Source organism: Cervus canadensis, chromosome 11, assembly GCF_019320065.1.
Source record: "Cervus canadensis isolate Bull #8, Minnesota chromosome 11, ASM1932006v1, whole genome shotgun sequence".
NCBI lineage: Eukaryota > Metazoa > Chordata > Mammalia > Artiodactyla > Cervidae > Cervus > Cervus canadensis.
Window position 1 is genome coordinate 73,467,589 of NC_057396.1, and position 21,092 is coordinate 73,488,680.

At 40.0% G+C, this 21,092-nt stretch overlaps 2 protein-coding genes across 2 annotated transcripts in view; both read right to left on the reverse strand.

Annotated features, from left to right (window-relative positions):
* LOC122450481 (fatty acid desaturase 2-like protein FADS2B) overlaps positions 1-21,092 on the reverse strand; it is a 914,319-nt gene that overhangs the window by 542,822 nt on the left and 350,405 nt on the right. The gene's annotated exons all lie outside the window — the stretch shown is intronic.
* On the reverse strand, positions 6,259-7,194 carry LOC122450528 (olfactory receptor 2D3-like). Its single transcript, XM_043482901.1, has one exon. The coding sequence runs from the start codon at positions 7,192-7,194 to the stop codon at positions 6,259-6,261; it is 936 nt and encodes a 311-aa protein (XP_043338836.1).

Here is a 21,092-nt window from a genome sequence, read left to right on the forward strand (position 1 = left end):
TGTGAAAGAAAACTTAGCAAAATACATGAGGAATGGGGCTGATGTGAAGGATGACTTAACTCATCCCAGGATCCTTTCACTCATATATTCAGCAAAACCTTATAAATGCTAGATATGTGCCTCTGGAGGATACAAACATGAGACACAGATGTGCCAAGGACAGGAGTTTGCTGTGCTTCCAGAGAGAGTTTACTGTGCTTTCTCTCTCTGAAACTCCTGCCACCAATGAAATCAGGAGCTATGCAAAGGGAAAGATTGAGGGCAGGAGGAGAAGGGGGTGACTGGGTGAGATGGTTGCATGGCATCATCAACCCAATGGACATAAGTTTGAGCAACCTCTGGGAGACAGTGAAGGGTGGGGAAGCCTGGCACACTTCAGTCCATGGGGTCACAAAGAGTTGGACATGACTGAGAAACTGAACAACAATGCAAAGCCCAAGAATAAGAGCTGGAGACTCAGGCTCTGCTAACTAGGTTTGTGAGTATTGGCAAGATTTTTTTTTTTTTTCTGTCCTCAGTTTTCCCTGATGCCAAGTGGTTGGTTTCACCTAATAATCACTGGTATCCTATGATCTCTTCTGCTTAATATTGAAAAGGGTAGACATCTGAGTTTGGTCAACCTCACATATCTACATCCTTTCAGTCCTCAGAGAAGCTCTAGGATACAGTTTGGATCAATCCCTAAGGCTAATTTTAGCAAGACTGTAATGTGTATCGGACTGGCTGTCCAGCTCTCATCCTTAATTTCCCCTCTACCTCCCTTTCCCTCTCTTCTAATTGTAAGTAAACTCTAGCCTCTTGGGGGGCCAGGAGTCTTCATGTTTTCTACCACCATCCCAAGGCCCTTATCAAAGAAGAGCTCCATTAACTCTGACGTATCAATGACTGACGATAGAGGAGGATACAACTTCTCTTTGTGTGTTCTCAATGCTATGGTGTGGGTGCACGTGTGTGTCCAATTCTTTGTGATTCCATGGACTGTAGCCCTCCAGGTTCCTCTGTCCATGGAGTTATCCCAGCAACAATACTGTAGTGGGTTGCCATTTCCTACTCCAGGGCATCTTCCCAACACAGGGATCGAACCCCCATCTCTTGCATCTCCTGCATTGGTGGGCAGATTCTTTTTTATCACTGTGCCACCTGGGAAGTGGAGAAGGGAATGGCAACCTCCTCCAGTATTCTTGCTTGGAGAATTCCATGGACAGAGGAGCCTGGTGGCTACAGGCCATGGGGGTTCCAAAAAGTCAGACACAACTGAGTGACTGAGCACCTGGGAAGCCTACAAATCTTGAATTAGAAAGCAAGAGTGCTAGTATCAGGATTGGGTAAAGACAGACACTGGGATCTGAGGACACCTAAGTTTTTCTCAGATATGTTGAAATTCCATCACATCATCCATTTCAAATACTTAGAATGTTTCTATCTCAGCTCTTCCTCCAGTCCAATATAGTGAAAGGTCAGGGAAACACAATGGTTGCCTTAAAATATAGAGCATCCCCACTCATCATGAAAAGCATCAGAGAGTTTTAGGGATAGAAGCCTCAGAATTTACCAGTCTTTCTAATCAGTGTCTTTATATATGAGTTGAAATTGATCTGATTCAAAATCACTCAATCATATCATGAGTTCTTAAAATATCCCTGGTGTCACGTTATGGAGGAAACTACAGGGGTTAATAGACAGATAGAGAGTTAGGAGAAGGAAATGGCAACCCACTTCGGTGTTCTTGCCTGGAGAATCCCAGGGACAGAGGAGCCTGGTGGGCTGCCGTCTATGGGGCCGCACAGAATCAGACACGACTGACGCAACTTAGCAGCAGAGTTGGCAGTCCTGAAACAGTCCAGAGATTTAGCCTTCTGTTTTAAGTGTTTTTGTTTTTATTTTTAATAATCCAATGAATAATCCTATATGCTATGTGAAAAATAAGAAAATGGGGCTTTCCTTTCCCATTAACTACAAACCAAGTAGTATATGTCATAATTTTTAAAAAAGAAAAGAATAGTAGCTTCTAGTAGCTTCACCACCAGAAAGATCTCTGAATATCATTTCTATGTCTCAAATCAATATTCAGTGACTTTGCTGTTAAAGGGCTATCTTTATTTTTTCTCTTTCTTAATTGATAGTTGTATCCAGTCAGTAAATGAATCACTTTAAATTTCTTTAGGTTCCTACAACAATGAATAGTGGTAAGCATTATTCCCATTTTAAAGAGGATAAAACCAAAATTCAGAAAGGTCAATAAACTTGTCAAATGTAAGTAACAGAGTCAAAAGTTGATCCAAGGGCTCTACTTTCCACTCTGACCAATGGCAAATATTCCAGCTTTGTAGTATTTGAAAATAGTCCTCATATAGGTTCTGCTATTTCTTTCCAAGACTTTGGACAACTTAATGCGTCTCTATAAGCCTACATTTCTTTACCTACTAAATGGGAATAATAATGCTTACTTTTTTGGCATTTGTCCAACAATATGCAGTGATCTCTATTAAAAATATGTCCCATAAATATATTTAATAAACATAAATTCCTCCTATTTTTGCTTCATTTATATCTTAACTGAGAAAAATATCACCGTAACTATGATGCAATTAAAGAGGAAACTATTTTTTTCCGTGTAATTGGTGGTTGAAGCATTATATCAACTTATAATGGAAAGAGAAAAGTGGATAGAAGTTGGATCACCTTAGTCTTAGTCAGTCCCACCAATAATCATGTCAGATAAATCCTGCAATGTCTCTGTACTGTAGTCTCTTCAACAATAAAATGAAGGCATTATTTACACTTCACCTATCCTATTAGTTTGCTCAAATAAGTATACATAAATGTCTGGTGTTTAAAAAGGCTTGAGTTATCTTTCATACATTAAAAACTTTATCCATCAATACAATCATAATAAAGGTAAGTATTTTGATTTTGATCATATTATCTACAATAGACTACAAAAACCTTTTGAAGGGCTATTCCCTTTAATCAACAAAGAACTGGTAAACACCATATTAAGAGCAACTAAAGATAAAAACTGATGCAGGAGTGATTAATACGGAAGACGTCAGAGTGAGATAAAGCTGAGGCTAAATTCAGTTTCTCCACTCTCAAGCTATAAAAGCTCAGGTGAGATTTTTTTTTTTTTAAACAATTGGTGCTTAAATCTATCTGTCTATCTGTCCTATCTATCATTTCTGACTTCACCTAGTTGACATTCATCAGTTCAGTTCAGTTGCTCAGTCACGTCCGACTCTTTGAGAACCCATGGACTGTAACATGTCAGGTTCCTCTGTCCATGGGATTCTCCAGGCAAGAATACTGGAGTGGGTTGCCATGCCCTCCTCCAGGGGATCTTTCCAACCCAGGGATCGAACCTGTGTCTCTTACACTCCTGCATCTTTACCACTAGTGCCACTTGGGAAGCCTCTTAGAGAGGATACCAGGCATAATTAGGGTCTAAGATTCCTTATCCTATCCCATAGTTACCCCATTCCCTAACATGGAAACTATAAAATTGCCAAAGTCCTTTGCTTAGTATTCTAAGTCCTCTTCCTTAAACCCCTTCTCTGATATTGTTTCTCCCTGCTTGTTTTGTGCCAAAATTCTCCTATAAAGTTATTTCTTGGATGGCCTTCACATTTTTCTACTTCTGTATCCTTCCCAGCTCTCTACTCCTTCCGTCTCTACTTCCTGCTTCTCTAGTAGTCTGAACTCCATGCCTCGGAATATTCAAACTTGTCTCTTCCTTCAAGGACCAGCTTACATACCACTCTCCAAAAAGCCGTCATTCTCTGATCTACGGAACTGCTTAAAAAAAAAACCCTGCTGCTGCTAAGTCGCTTCAGTCGCGTCCGACTCTGTGTGACCCCATAGACGACAGCCCACCAGGCTCCCGTCCCTGGGATTCTCCAGGCAAGAACACTGGAGTGGGTTGCCATTTCCTTCTCCAATGCATGAAAGTGAAGTCGCTCAGTCATGTCCGACTCTCCACGATCCCATGGACTGCAGCCTACCAGGCTCCTCCGTCCATGGGATTCTCCAGGCAAGAGTACTGGAGTGGGGTGCCATTGCCTTCTCGAAAAAAACCCTACTCTTCTGAATAGCAAATCCTTTAATTGATAAGTTGCACCCGTGGATGTGATAGTTATGCACATATGTGTATAAATGCCTTGAAACACAAACACTACATAAAATGTGCTTGGGTGTTGCCATGGCAATAGAAACCTCATAATGGACACTGAGAAACTTTATGAAAAGAACGGAGTGAGTTGACATATTTGATGCCTAGACCGCTTCAAACAACCAAGCTCCGAAACTAAGCAGCCCCTTGAGGTGCTCTGAAAACAGCTGTTCTGGTATCTTTGTGTTTAACTCTGCTAGGTCAAATGCTGGTGAAATAAGCCTCTTCACCAGACCTGGCTTCTGGAGACAGGAATGGGAGCCCATAATAAAACCAGTGCTATGAATGCCATCCACAGATGACACCTGAAATTAAGCATTTTCAGCTTCATCTTAGGTATTTGCTCTGACATCCCGCCTCTTAGAAGTAGGAGAAAGTGTTAGTCACTCAGTCATGTCTCTTTGTGACTCTAAGGACTGTAGCCCACCAGACCCCTCTGTCCATGGTATTCTCCAGGCAAGAATACAGAAGGGGGTTGTCATGCCCTCCTCCAGGGGATCTTCCCACCCCAGGGATGGAATCCAGGTCTCCCGCCCTGCAGGTGGTTTATTATCTGAACCACCAGGGGAGCCCAAAAAAGGGAGTGGGTAGCCTATTCCTCCTCCCAGGGATCTGCCCGACCCAGGAATCAAACTGGGGTCTTATGCATTGCAGGTGGATTCTTTACCAGCTGAGCTACCAGGGAAACCCCTTAGAAGTACAAGTTACATTGAACTCGAATATACCTTAAAATTTCTTGCTTCTAGTCCTATGCATCAGATAAAACTAACCCACCTAGAAAACACATGCTTCTGTTTTATGTCACAAATCAGTTATTACTTTTTCTAGGACTCACTCCTGAAATCACCTTCCAGATTTTTCCCATCTGTAAAATGGTATCAATAAAACCTACAACATGGAGTTTCTATGAGAACAAAGCAAGATAATATTACCAAGACCAGTTGTCCCTTTGTTTGAGAGTTTTATTTTTTTTGCCTACTATCTTGGAGTAAATATCAATTGTGCAAACTTTTACTCTCAAAAATGCCCTAATTCAGATATTAAAATATAAGAAAATCCCAAGTAGTGCATTTAAGCATTTTGGGTCTTAATTAATGGCAGCAGTCCTTTCTGCTTTGCCACAAACCCCCTTTACATAGAACACGCTTCTCAATGTGACTGCTTCTCCTTCCAATCTCTGCATGCAGCTGGTCTGTCACTGCCCTATTCCATTTATCATAATTTGCTGATGTAAGTGTCCGTATTATATGTATATTATAAATATTTATGTATACATAAGGAAAGGACGTGTTTCTATTTTATTTAGCATTATGTTCTATAGTCATTCAATAATACATGGTGAATGAATGAGTTTATTCACTTATTCACATTTGACCAAATCTTCTGCTTCTGTCCATTGCTCTCCTCCTGTCCACACAATCAGCCTAGGACCACCAGGAATAAGCCTATAGTCAGATAAAATCAGACTTATTGATCCACTGTAAAGAGGAATACCACACACCAAGATTTAGGGGAAAGGGTAGGGTTAAACTAAATGTTAAATGAAGAAATATTTGATAGATTCATTTCACAACAGGGCTGTGTGTAACAAGGTCAAAATCAGGTCTAAACCACAAAGTAGCCGCAGGGTCTTGGTTCCTTGGAAACTACAAAATTAAAATAGATGTGAACCGTGGCATCCAAAAACCCTTATCTGAAGTTCTGCATCTGAGTTAAAAATTGAGAATTCTTCCTTCAAGGCCCTTTACAGACTTCATGTATAGTTAAGATAGCCAAAGTTAAGATAATTCACCTTATTGATATGATTTAAAGAAATCACTTACAGAGAGTCTATGATTTTAGAGAAGCAAGATTTTTCAGGGAGTAAGAAGAGAGTAGTCACTCAGTAAAGGGTGTTGCTTTGACACATGAAAGCTGTGGTTTGTCCTTGGGGAAGCCATGAGGCTTGCTGAGTTTGCAGCTGGAATGATGTGCCTTTTATGAGTTGGCAGGGCAGATATTGACCGTCACAGCTACTTTTCACTCTATCACTTCATATTCAGAAGTCAATCATCTTATATTAAGAGCTGACATGGTGTCCCATTGAGAGCTCTTCATGTCCTGTGTTTTGCCAGAGCTCTTCTTAGAGCCCCTTTTACATCTTGGTTCCTTAGGCTATAGATCAAGGGGTTGAGCATGGGTGTGATCACAGTGTAGAACACCACGATGATCTTGCCCCCAGCCCTGGAGGTCTTTGACTGGGGTCTCATGTACATGAAGATGCCAGTTCCATAGAATAAGGCCACCACTGTCAGATGGGAAGCACAAGTGGACAGAGCCTTGTGCCTTCCAGAGGCTGACCACATCCTGAGAACTGTCAGAAGGATCCGGGCATAGGAAACAACAATGAGGAGAAAAGGAATGAAGACAATGACGATGGTGAAGACAAAAACAAACATCTCGGTAAATGAGGTGTCAGTGCAAGCCAACCTCAGGATGGAAGGAACCTCACAGAAGAAGTGATTCAGGACATTGGGTCCACAGTAGGGTAAACTCAAGGTGAAGATGTTGATGACCGTGGGACTCAGGAAACTACTGGCCCAAGAAACTCCTGCCAGCTGGACACAGGTGCTTTGGTTCATAATGACTGTGTAGTGAAGAGGATGGCAGATGGCCACATATCGGTCGTAAGCCATGACATCGAGGAGAACACATTCAGTCATTCCAAAGGAGAGAGAGAAGTACATCTGAGTAGCACATCTAGAAAATGGGATGGTCTTCTTTCTGCCCACCATGTTGGACAGCATTTGTGGGACATCAGTGGATGTGTAGCAGATATCCAGAAAGGATAAATTAGTGAGGAAGAAGTACATTGGAGTTTGGAGACGTGTTTCTATCTGGATGATAGTGATAATAATAATATTCCCCACCACGGTTAATAAATAGAAGAACAAGAACGTAATAAAAAGAATGAGCTGCATCTTCGGCTGGGATGAGAGCCCCAGGAACACAAATTCAGTCACAGTGAAGTTTGTTTTTATCGTATTCATTTTTGAGGTCGCCTCTCTTTCACAGAACCATCCACTCACCTGAAGAAGAAATCAAATGCCTTCTAGGTTACAATGTTGGAAATTTAGGACATAACTAAGACAGCAAGGAGAAGTCTTGGTCTGATGATGTATTTTGAGTATCTGAGTTGTATTACAAATGGAAAGCATTTCTTCTCTTTCAAAGGAAATATTCCTTGAGAATAGTCAAACTCAAATACTGATGAAGTGAAATATATATTCTTGTCTTTTCTCTAAGGGTGTGTGCTTTTGGCTGTTCAAAATCTTTTCAAGGGCTTCCTCGGGGCTCAGTGGTAAAGAATCTGCCAGCAATGCAGAAGACGCAGGAGACACATGTTCCATCCCTGGGTCGGGAAGATCCCCCGCAGGAGGGCACAGCAACCCACACCAGTATTCTTGCCTGGAGAATCCCATGGACAGAGGAGCCTGGTGGGCTGCAGTCTAGAGGGTCGCAAAGAGTCAGACAGGACTAAAGTGACTGAGCATGCATGCACGCAATCTTTCCAAATCATACCCATTCTTCAAAACCTTCCTTACGCTTCTCTCTTCAAAGAGATCTAATTATGTCTGTGTTCTGCACCTAGCAACAGCATGTTGTAGCACTCAAGTAAAAAGGAATAAAGGGCTTTGCTTCATGTGCTACCCACTAACCTTAAAGTAAAAGCCAGAACGGCAGCCTGTGTATCTTCTGTATGACCTTGATGCAGCTTTCTAGTGATTAGACACTCTGATATCCTAAGAACAAAGAGTGTGCACACAGATCACAAAACCAGTGATGGATCACACTGCCAGTTCTCCCAGCTTAACTTTCATGCAGCAGGGTTTTGGATTCTTTTATTATATATACATGTATACACACACACACACACACAATAAGAATAATGATAGAACCAGTTTTTTGAGGATTAAATAATGTGTATAAAGAATTTAAGACAATTTAAGACAATGTTTACACATAAAACATTATTCACAAATAATACCTATTATTAATAGCCCTAATAACATACAGTGTTCCTGCATTTATCCAGACTTTGTTTCTCTAATAAAAAAAACATTTCAGATAAATAATAGCATTAAAAACAATCCAGACAAGTTAAACTTACTTGGTCGATTCACTGAGAGTTCCTTAGCCTCTAGGCCTGTGTTTATCTACTCTCAGTTTACGCAGAGTGATCAATAGCCTGTGTGGTTAACCAACTTGCAGCAGATCAAAGGCAGGGAGTTAGAAAGGTATGGAGTCATGAAGAGTCCTAGAGGTGGGCACAGTTACAATATCAAGAAGCTGCCTGTTATTCATCTACTCACCCTTCATTATTTTTCTTTCTTTCTTCCTTTGAAAGCTGTCTTTTCAATAAACTAGTATGTGCCACATGCTGGGCTTGCTCTGATAAACATAGCAGGCATTTTGATACTCTCATAAACCCTACTGTCCATATAAAGTTGAGATGAAGGAAACAAATTGATTCCCAAGAAAGTGAGGAATCTTCATAAATGTCCCAAGAAGATATTTATGAACTGAGTAGTTGCAGATCATGAAAAAGACCACTTTAGAGAGGAGCCAAGATGGCGGAGGAGTAGGACCGGGAGACCACTTTCTCTCCTACAAATTCATCAAAAGAATAACCGAATGCAGAGCAAACTTCACAAAACAACTTCTGATCGCTAGCTGAGGTCATCAGGCGCCCAGAAAAGCAGACCATTGTCTTCGAAAGGAGGTAGGACAAAATATAAAAGATAAAAAGTGAGACAAAAGAGCTAAGGACGGAGACCCGTCCCGGGAAGGGAGTCTTAGGCGGCCTTGCTTGGGCTAGGGTCCGGGCCTGAGTGCCCTGAGGACAATCGGGGGAGCTTCTGTGAGGTGCCAACTTGAACTGTGGGAGACCAAAGGAGAGAGAGAAAATTGACCGGCCGGAACACACTGCCGGCCGTTCGCAGAACAAAGGGACGGGGAAAGTCCCGAGAAGAGCTCGCAGGCTGCGGACCGGCCCAGCCCCGCCGGAGGCAGGAGGCAGAGGGGAGGGGAAGGTCGCGGCGAGACACAGGGCGCAGGCACCCGACCGGCGTGGGGCGGGGACTGGGGCTGGGGACGCGGAGGGCGGAAGGCGCGCGCACCCGCCTGGCGCCAGCGGAAACTGAGACTGGGTCCGCGGAAGGGAGTGGGTGCGCCACACCTGGGGATAGCGCGCCCACCAAGCCCCTGGCTGCCTGGACCGCTCTGACGGGGAAGGCACGGAGAGCAGGCGCAGCTTTTCCTTCCGCGCTTTTGTGTAACACCCGAGGGCTGGAACCTCGCGCAGCGCGGGGCGCGCTCCATATAGAACAGCCGGGAGCCTGAGCAGCGCAGACGGAGAAAGCAGCGTCAGCCCCTTCCGGCAGCGCCAGCCCGCCCCCGCAGGGCCAGCCCCCCCCCGCAGCGTCAGCCCCGCCCCGCAGCGCCAGCCCCGCCCCGCAGCGTCAGCCCCTCCCAGCAGCGCAACGGAACTAGCTACCTGAATAAGAGTCCGCCTCCGGCCGCCTGTGTCAGGGCGGAAATGAGCCTCTGAAGAGACCGGCAAACAGAAGCCAAATAAACAAAGGGAACCGCTTCAGAAGGGACTGGTGCAACAGATTAAAATCCCTGAAGAAAACACCGACTTCACCGGAAGGGCCCTGTAGATATCGAGAAGTGCAAGCTGGAACGAGGAGCTATCTGAAACTGAGCCGAACCCACACTGACCGCAACAGCTCCAGAGAAATTCCTAGACATATTTTTACTTTTTTTTTTTTTTTTTATTTTTTCTAAGTAAGGAAAAAAAAATTTTTTTTTCTTTTTATATTTTTTCTTTTTTATTTTTTCTCTTTTATTTTCCTTTAAAATTCGCTATTACTCCCCCATTACTCCTTAACTTTCATTTTCATAGATTTTTACGATTTTTTTAATTAGGGGGAAAAATTTTTTTTTCTTTCTTTTTCTTTTTTTTTCTTTTTCTTTTTCTCTTTTTTCTTCTTTCCTTTTTCTCTTCTATTTTCTATTTTTCTTTTTCTCTTATTTCTTTTAAAGTCCTCTAGTACTCCTCTACTACTCTTCATTTTCATCTTCACTACACTATAACCTTACAAAAAAAAAAAAAAGAGAGAAGCCCTATCTTAAAACCGAAGATTATTCCCTCCCAATCTTGACTCTCTGTTTTCTACCTCAGAACACCTCTATTTCCTCTTTTCCCCTTCTCTTCCCCATCCAATTCTGTGAATCCTTGTAGGTGTCTGAGATACGAGAACACTCTGGGAACAGACAGCTGCGTAGATCTGTCTCTCTCCTCTTGAGTCCCCCTTTTTTTTTTTTTTCTCATCTCTATCTCCCTCCTCCCTTTTCTCCTGTTCATGTAACTCTGTGAACCTCTCTGGGTGTCCCTAACGGGGGAGAATCTTTTCGCCATTAACCTAGAAGTTTAATTATCAGAGCTGTATAGTTGGAGAAGTCCTGAGACTACAGGAAGAATAAAACTGAAATCCAGAGGCAGGAAACTTAAGCCCAAAACCTGAGAACACCAGGAAACTCCTGACTACATGGAACTTTAAGTGATAAGTGACCGTCCAAAAGCCTCCATACCTACACTGAAACCAACCACCACCCAAGAGCCAATAAGTTTTAGAGCAAGACATACCACGCAAATTCTCCAGCAACACAGGAACATAGCCCTGAATGTCAACATACAGGCTACCCAAGGTCACACCTAACACATAGACCCAACTCAAAACTCATTACTGGGCACTCCATTGCTCTCCAAAGAGAAGAAATCAAGTTCCACGCACCAGTACACTGACGCAAGCTTCCCTAACCAGGAAACCTTGACAAGCCAAACGTCCAACCCCACCCACTGGGTAAATCCTCCACAATAAAAAGGAACCACAGACCTCCAGAATACAGAAAGTCCACTCCAGACACAGCAATCTAAACAAAATGAAAAGGCAAAGAAATACCCAACAGGTAAAGGAACAAGAAAAATGCCCACCAAGTCAAACAAAAGAGGAGGAGATAGGGAATCTACCTGAAAAAGAATTTAGAATAATGATAATAAAAATGATCCAAAATCTTGAAAACAAAATGGAGTTACAGATAAATAGCCTAGAGACAAAGATTGAAAAGATACAAGAAATGTTTAATAAAGACATAGAAGAAATAAAAAAGAGTCAATTAAAAATGAATAATGCAATGAATGAGATCAAAAACACTTTGGAGGGAACCAAGAGTAGAATAACGGAGGCAGAAGATAGGATAAGTGAGATAGAAGATAAAATGGTGGAAATAAATGAAGCAGAGAGGAAAAAAGAAAAAAGGATCAAAAGAAATGAGGACAACCTCAGGGACCTCTGGGACACTGTGAAACGCCCCAACATTCGAATCATAGGAGTCCCAGAAGAAGAAGACAAAAAGAAAGGCCATGAGAAAATACTCGAGGAGATAATAGCTGAAAACTTCCCTAAAATGGGGAAGGAAATAGCCACCCAAGTCCAAGAAACCCAGAGAGTCCCAAACAGGATAAACCCAAGGCGAAACACCCCAAGACACATATTAATCAAACTAACAAAGATCAAACACAAAGAACAAATATTAAAAGCAGCAAGGGAAAAACAACAAATAACACACAAAGGGATTCCCATAAGGATAACAGCTGATCTATCAATAGAAACCCTCCAGGCCAGAAGGGAATGGCAGGACGTCCTGAAAGTAATGAAAGAGAATAACCTACAACCTAGATTACTGTATCCAGCAAGGATCTCATTCAGATATGAAGGAGAACTCAAAAGCTTTACAGATAAGCAAAAGCTGAGAGAATTCAGCACTACCAAACCAGCTCTTCAACAAATGCTAAAGGATCTTCTCTAGACAGGAAATGCAGAAAGGTTGTATAAACGTGAACCCAAAACAACAAAGTAAATGGCAACGGGACCACACCTATCAATAATTACCTTAAATGTAAATGGGTTGAATGCCCCAACCAAAAGACAAAGATTGGCTGAATGGATACAAAAACAAGACCCCTATATATGCTGTCTACAAGAGACCCACCTCAAAACAAGAGACACATACAGACTAAAAGTGAAGGGCTGGAAAAAAATATTTCATGCAAACGGAGACCAAAAGAAAGCAGGAGTCGCAATACTCATATCAGATAAAATAGACTTTCAAATAAAAGCTGTGAAAAGAGACAAAGAAGGACACTACATAATGATCAAAGGATCAATCCAAGAAGAAGATATAACAATTATAAATATATATGCACCCAACATAGGAGCACCGCAATATGTACGGCAAACACTAACAAGTATGAAAGAGGAAATTAATAGTAACACAATAATAGTGGGAGACTTTAATACCCCACTCACAACTATGGATAGATCAACTACACAGAAAATTAACAAGGAAACACAAACTTTAAATGACACAATGGACCAGCTAGACCTAATTGATATCTATAGGACATTTCACCCCAAAACAATCAACTTCACCTTTTTCTCAAGTGCACACGGAACCTTCTCCAGAATAGATCACATCCTGGGCCATAAATCTGGTCTTGGAAAATTCAAAAAAATTGAAATCATTCCAGTCATCTTTTCTGACCACAGTGCAGTAAGATTAGATCTCAATTACAGGAAAAAAATTGTTAAAAATTCAAACACATGGAGGCTAAATAACACACTTCTGAATAACCAACAAATCATAGAAGAAATCAAAAAAGAAATCAAAATATGTATAGAAATGAATGAAAATGAAAACACAACAACCCAAAACCTATGGGACACTGTAAAAGCAGTGCTAAGGGGAAAGTTCATAGCATTACAGGCTTACATCAAGAAACAAGAAAAAAGCCAAATAAATAACCTAACTCTACACCTAAAGCAATTAGAGAAGGAAGAAATGAAGAACCCCAGGGTTAGCAGAAGGAAAGAAATCTTAAAAATCAGGGCAGAAATAAATGCAAAAGAAACTAAAGAGACCATAGCAAAATCAACAAAGCTAAAAGCTGGTTTTTTGAAAAAATAAACAAAATTGACAAACCATTAGCAAGACTCATTAAGAAACAAAGAGAGAAGAACCAAATTAACAAAATTAGAAATGAAAATGGAGAGATCACAACAGACAACACTGAAATACAAAGGATCATAAGAGACTACTACCAGCAGCTCTATGCCAATAAAATGGACAACTTGGATGAAATGGACAAATTCTTAGAAAAGTATAACTTTCCAAAACTGAACCAGGAAGAAATAGAAGATCTTAACAGACCCATCACAGGCAAGGAAATCGAAAGTGTAATCAAAAATCTTCCAGCAAACAAAAGCCCAGGACCAGATGGCTTCACAGCTGAATTCTACCAAAAATTTAGAGAAGAGCTAACACCTATCTTACTCAAACTCTTCCAGAAAATTGCAGAAGAAGGTAAACTTCCAAACTCATTCTATGAGGCCACCATCACCCTAATTCCAAAACCAGACAAAGATGCCACAAAAAAAGAAAACTACAGGCCAATATCACTGATGAACATAGATGCAAAAATCCTTAACAAAATTCTAGCAAACAGAATCCAACAACATATTAAAAAAATCATACACCATGACCAAGTGGGCTTTATCCCAGGAATGCAAGGATTCTTTAATATCCGCAAATCAATCAACGTAATACACCACATTAACAAATTGAAAGATAAAAACCATATGATTATCTCAATAGATGCAGAGAAAGCCTTTGACAAAATTCAACACTCATTTATGATTAAAACTCTCCAAAAAGCAGGAATAGAAGGAACATACCTCAACATAATAAAAGCTATATATGACAAACCCACAGCAAGCATCACCCTCAATGGTGAAAAATTGAAAGCATTTCCCCTGAAATCAGGAACAAGACAAGGGTGCCCACTCTCACCACTACTATTCAACATAGTGTTGGAAGTTTTGGCCACAGCAATCAGAGCAGAAAAAGAAGTAAAAGGAATCCAGATAGGAAAAGAAGAAGTGAAACTCTCACTGTTTGCAGATGACATGATCCTCTACATAGAAAACCCTAAAGACTCTACCAGAAAATTACTAGAGCTAATCAATGAATATAGTAAAGTTGCAGGATATAAAATTAACACACAGAAATCCCTTGCATTCCTATATACTAACAATGAAAAAACAGAAAGAGAAATTAAGGAAACAATACCATTCACCATTGCAACAAAAAGAATAAAATACTTAGGAGTATATCTACCTAAAGAAACAAAAAGACCTATACATAGAAAACTATAAAACACTGATGAAAGAAATCAAAGAGGACACAAACAGATGGAGAAACATACCGTGTTCATGGATGGAAGAATCAATATTGTCAAAATGGCTATTCTACCCAAAGCAATCTATAGATTCAATGCAATCCCTATCAAGCTACCAACGGTATTTTTCACAGAACTAGACCAAAGAATTTCACAATTTGTATGGAAATACAAAAAACCTCGAATAGCCAAAGTAATCTTGAGAAAGAAGAATGGAACTGGAGGAATCAACCTGCCTGACTTCAGACTCTACTACAAAGCCACAGTCATCAAGACAGTATGGTACTGGCACAAAGACAGAAATATAGATCAATGGAACAGAATAGAAAGCCCAGAGATAAATCCACGAACCTATGGACACCTTATCTTTGACAAAGGAGGCAAGGATATACAATGGAAAAAAGACAACCTCTTTAACAAGTGGTGCTGGGAAAACTGGTCAACCACTTGTAAAAGAATGAAACTAGAACACTTTCTAACACCATACACAAAAATAAACTCAAAATGGATTAAAGATCTAAATGTAAGACCAGAAACTATAAAACTCCTAGAGGAGAACATAGGCAAAACACTCTCTGACATAAATCACAGCAAGATCCTCTATGACCCACCTCCCAGAATATTGGAAATAAAAGCAAAACTAAACAAATGGGACCTAATGAAACTTAAAAGCTTTTGCACTACAAAGGAAACTATAAGTAAGGTGAAAAGACAGCCCTCAGATTGGGAGAAAATAATAGCAAATGAAGAAACAGACAAAGGATTAATCTCAAAAATATACAAGCAACTCCTGAAGCTCAATTCCAGAAAAATAAATGACCCAATCAAAAAATGGGCCAAAGAACTAAACAGACATTTCTCCAAAGAAGACATACAGATGGCTAACAAACACATGAAAAGATGCTCAACATCACTCATTATTAGAGAAATGCAAATCAAAACCACAATGAGGTACCATTACACGCCAGTCAGGATGGCTGCTATCCAAAAGTCTACAAGCAATAAATGCTGGAGAGGGTGTGGAGAAAAGGGAACCCTCTTACACTGTTGGTGGGAATGCAAACTAGTACAGCCGCTATGGAAAACAGTGTGGAGATTTCTTAAAAAACTGGAAATAGAACTGCCATATGACCCAGCAATCCCACTTTTGGGCATACACACTGAGGAAACCAGATCTGAAAGAGACACGTGCACCCCAATGTTCATCGCAGCACTGTTTATAATAGCCAGGACATGGAAGCAACCTAGATGCCCATCAGCAGATGAATGGATAAGGAAGCTGTGGTACATATACACCATGGAATATTACTCAGCCATTAAAAAGAATTCATTTGAATCAGTCCTAATGAGATGGATGAAACTGGAGCCCATTATACAGAGTGAAGTAAGCCAGAAAGATAAAGAACATTACAGCATACTAACACATATATATGGAATTTAGAAAGATGGTAACGATAACCCTATATGCAAAACAGAAAAAGAGACACAGAAATACAGAACAGACTTTTGAACTCTGTGGGAGAATGTGAGGGTGGGATGTTTCAAAAGAACAGCATGTATACTATCTATGGTGAAACAGATCACCAGCCCAGGTGGGATGCATGAGACAAGTGCTCGGGCCTGGTGCACTGGGAAGACCCAGAGGAGTCGGGTGAAGAGGGAGGTGGGAGGGGGGATCGGGATGGGGAATAAGTGTAAATCTATGGCTGATTCATATCAATGTATGACAAAACCCACTGAAATGTTGTGAAGTAATTAGCCTCCAACTAAAAAAAAAAAAAAAAAAAAAAAAAAAAAAAAAAAAAAAAAAAAAAAAAAAAAAAAAAAAAAAAAAAAAAAAAAAAAAAATAAAGATATATAATTACTGCAAAGATGATATACATTATCAGTGCATTCCATATGCAGATTTTCTTTAAAAAAAGAAAAGGAATAACTTTCTAGAAAAGAAAATTCAAGTACCCAAAGTGAAATCAGGAATTTAAGTGAAATCTAGATTTCACTTAGATTTCACCCAAAGTGAAATCTAGACCATAGAAATAAACAACATTATCAATAAATTTCAAAAGAAACAAAAATGGCACTTAAATGTCTAAATAGTAAATGAATAATAATTCTATCACACAAAGATTCCTTAAACATGTCCTATCTAATTCATTTTCATGTAGTGAAAGTCAGTTTGAACTAAACCTGACTTAGGGCTATACTCTGAAAAGGAAAATTATAGTTTGGTCCTATCTGTGAACATAGATGTAAAATTCTAAACAAAATTTTACCAAACCATACACCAGCAGTTTAAAAGAATTGATCTTGACCCAGCAATCCCACTTCTGGGCATACACACTGAGGAAACCAGATCTGAAAGAGACACGTGCACCCCAATGTTCATTGCAGCACTGTTTATAATAGCCAGGACATGGAAGCAACCTAGATGCCCATCAGCAGATGAATGGATAAGGAAGCTGTGGTACATATACACCATGGAATATTACTCAGCCGTTAAAAAGAATTCATTTGAACCAGTTCTAATGAGATGGATGAAACTGGAGCCCATTATACAGAGTGAAGTAAGCCAGAAAGATAAAGAACATTACAGCATACTAACACATATATATGGAATTTAGAAAGATGGTAACGACAACCCTATATGCAAAACAGAAAAAGAGACACAGAAGTACAGAACAGACTTTTGAACTCTGTGGGAGAAGGAGAGGGTGGGATGTTGCAAAAGAACAGCATGTATATTATCTATGGTGAAACAGGTCACCAGCCCAGGTGGGATGCATGAGACAAGTGCTCGGGCCTGGTGCACTGGGAAGACCCAGAGGAATCGGGTGGAGAGGGAGGTGGGAGGGGGGATCGGGATGGGGAATACGTGTACATCTATTGCTGATTCATGTCAATGTATGACAAAACCCACTGAAAAAATAAATAAATAAATAAAAATAAATTAAAAAAAAAAAAAAAAAGAAAAAGACCACTTTATGCAAAACATCATCTTCAAATAATATTAATTTACATGTGATACATTTTAGACAATCTTCTTATATTTTGATTTAAATCAAGGCTTTTCAAATCAAATAGCTCAGTGAGCTGATAAACCAAATAACCTAAAATATGAAGTCCAGAGATAAAGGAGGGATGGATCTGAACAGAGGCTTTTTTTTTCTGGACTCTCCAAAACGCAGTCAGACAGTCCTTCTGAAAAAGGGCCATTCAGGCAGTGTTTAGAAGTGATTAGCATGATAGAGACTTAGCAGCAGCAGCAGCGTGATAGCAAAGGATATGCAGAGTGAGTTTCTCCCTGACAATGTGTTGGCACAGAGTCAGGAGACGGCAGTGAAGCGAGCAGGGTCCGGCACTGGAGGGATGAGATCGCAGGCCTGGCTCCGCTCTTCACCAGCGGGAGGCCTCGCTTGCACAGTTCAGCCCACCGGTCTGTGCTTGACTTTATTTACCTGCAGGACAGGGGCAAGAGTGGCATTCTCAGAGAGCTGACTGACCAGGTGGATGGTATAATGCATGTGAAGCACCTAGAACAGAGTTAGCTATATCTTGTAAGGACTCAAGGTGTGTTAACTCTATCATCACTTTATATACATATTTATGTGCTCCTCATTAGGGGATCTTTGTTAAGCACCCAAGACAGGAATTATGAACACTCCTAATCTCTACACCACATGATAGATAAACTCTTTTAAGAATAGAAAGAAGGGAATGGCTACCCACTCCAGTATTCTTGCCTGGAGAATTCCATGGACAGAGCAGCCTGGTGGGCTACAATCGGTGGCTCACCGAGTCAGACATGACTGAGCAACTGAGCACATACATGCACACACACACACACCCACACCCACACACACACACTGAGGCAATTAAATCACTTTTCCACCTGAACCAAATCCCTGGGAAAAAAAGTCTTTCTATATGGAAAAGAAAAAATTACTTTAAAAAGTGACATTAAATGCTACCTATTATAATTCTCTATCACATGACAAACATGTTTAAGTACTTTGCTGATAGTAAATCATATCTTCACAACAACTCCAATGGAACTTATGTCCATTTTAAATATGGGAAAATTGATGGTCAGTGGGTATACAACTGTCTCAAAGTTAGAATATTTAGCAAAGACATAAATTTACACTTGAATTTACCTAAGTCCAAAATGCCCTTTAGTTAAATAATTTATTGCTTTATTTTACTATTATTATTTTAATATCTCATGAAAAATTGCAGTCAGAAACACCACAGATAAAATACCTAAAGCTGTTAAGTGTTGTGTAGAAATAGTCTTCATATCTGTCTTCACCACACATTCATGCAAAAAAAAAAAAAAAAAGACATGATATCCATGTGTAAAAACTACAATTCCATGAAAGTAAAATAAAGCTTCTTCTATGATAACCACAAATGAGATGCTGCTATAATCCAACCCACCTTTTTTATAGATTAAAAATAAAGATAATGAATGCATACACAGTGAAATCCCTAAGTTATTTGAGTTTTCTCATCTCAGTACCTTAGGCTGAATTTTAGATTCTTGAGGGATGATGTCCCAAGACCAGTGATTAAAATTTAATTAATTATTTGTTCTGAGGGAGTCCTGGTTGCTGTGTGTATCGGTTGCTCCCTTCTTTTCCATCTCCTACATCTGAACCATTACAAGGTTAAACAATGCCTTCCAAGTGACCAGGGTGTTCTCAACCTTCTGTGTTGCCTAATTCTGGCAATCATAAAAATGGATGCATTCAACACAAAAACAGCAAACTCTAAAGTGCAGGCGTCAGAGGCCATGCACAGAGTCATGTCCTAAAATCAACCGGAATTTAGAGATGATTGTGACCCTAGCATACTCTCAGTTGTCCACATAGAATATCTGAACCCTGGATTCTCTTCTCCCTGATCATGCTAAACTCTGGAATCATCCACAATTGCATAGCTGATAAATGCAAACTGTTTATAAGGAAAGAGTAAGGGCAGTGTGGAAACTTACTAGTTTTGTAAGCTCAAGCATATCATCTCACTTTCCTAAGTTTACTCATTTTCAAAATGGACATTAAAATATTGAGACCACTACATCGCTCCATTGTTATGAATCTAAAGGGGAAGAAAAAAAAAAAAGCAGGGAAGAAAAGAAGCAAGGAAGGAAGGGAGAAGGAGGGAAGGAGAGAGAAAGAAAGAGCAAACTAAGAAGTTAATATTAAGTCCTTTCAGTGTGCAAAGAGCCAGCTGAGTCAAATAATGCCTCCACATAACAATATAACTTAATCTCATAATTCTCAACTCCTGAATGCAGTGTAGTTGGTTGTTGTCGCTTGTTTGATTTTAATGTCAATTCCTAGGCCATATCCTGAATCAAAATCTCTGCAGATAGGACTCTGATATAGGTATTCTTAAAAGCCCCACAGGTGAGCCCTTGAAATCTTATTCTTTCAACATTTTTCTTGGAAAAAGATACAGTTGTGGATTAGATAAAGCTAAGCCTGAAATATGTTGGGAGTTCCATTTGTTACTTCCACTTTTTTTCCCTACTGTGTTTCAGCTTTTAAGAACCGTTGCATGAAAACCATCTAAAGTGTACAACATTCATCTAAGACTTTTCAAAATATCCAATTACATTTTGCTTTAATGACGCTGGAATCACCCAGCTTAGATCCCTGTTAGTTGTCAACCCCCTCAGAGTACATTGACCCTGGCATTATGGTGGAAGTTACCCAATATGCAAAGGAGGAATAGTACATGGTGGGCACGGCCTCCTTTAACATAGATTTTCTCATTTGAGTCTCAGGACTCGGAAACAGAGGGGACTCCATTAGACTGATATCAGAGCAGATCACGTGATTTGACTTGCATAGTCCATAAGTGATATGAAAAGCGATTAAACATTTCTCGTATTAATAGACAGGCTGTCCAGGGCCATGGTCATCCCAAGAACATATTACAAATCCTGGAGGCTTCTTGAGCAACATGAGATTATAAGTTAATGTGATCCATGGTTTATCATGACATTATGTGTGTGTTTATATGTGCATATATACAGCTTTAAATTTATGTAAACATATGTGAGAAGTTTCCAGGTGGCACAGTGGTCAAGAAGCCACATGCCAATGTAGAAGGTGCAAGAGACAGGGCTTCCATCCCTGATTGGAAAGATCACCTGGAGTAGGAAATGGCAACTTGCTCCTGTATTCTTGGCTGGAAAACCCCATGGATAGAGGAGCCTGGAGGGCTACAGTGCATGGTGTCACAAAGAGTCAGACATGACTGAGCACATACAAACACACACACAAAAGCTAATACATTTAAGTATGATTATATATGTCATTTTAAAAATAAAAGTATGTAGGGAACAAATTATGCTGGCTCTTTTGGATGAGTTCTCATCAAACTTTAATATACATAGGAATAGCATAGTTTTCTTGTTAAAATGCAGAGTTTAATTCAGTAGTTCTGCAGGGCCCAAGAATCTTCTTTTCAAACAAGATGCTCACGATGCTGGTTTTGAATCATGCTTTTGAGTAGTACAGTTTTAGCTAAATTGTAAGAAGTTTCAGTTGTATTCCGATTACAATATTTGCAAATTTT

Bases quoted from the DNA above. Each gene is read 5' to 3' on its own strand.
- LOC122450528 (XM_043482901.1), bottom strand. From the start codon at position 7,194: ATGAATACGATAAAAACAAACTTCACTGTGACTGAATTTGTGTTCCTG.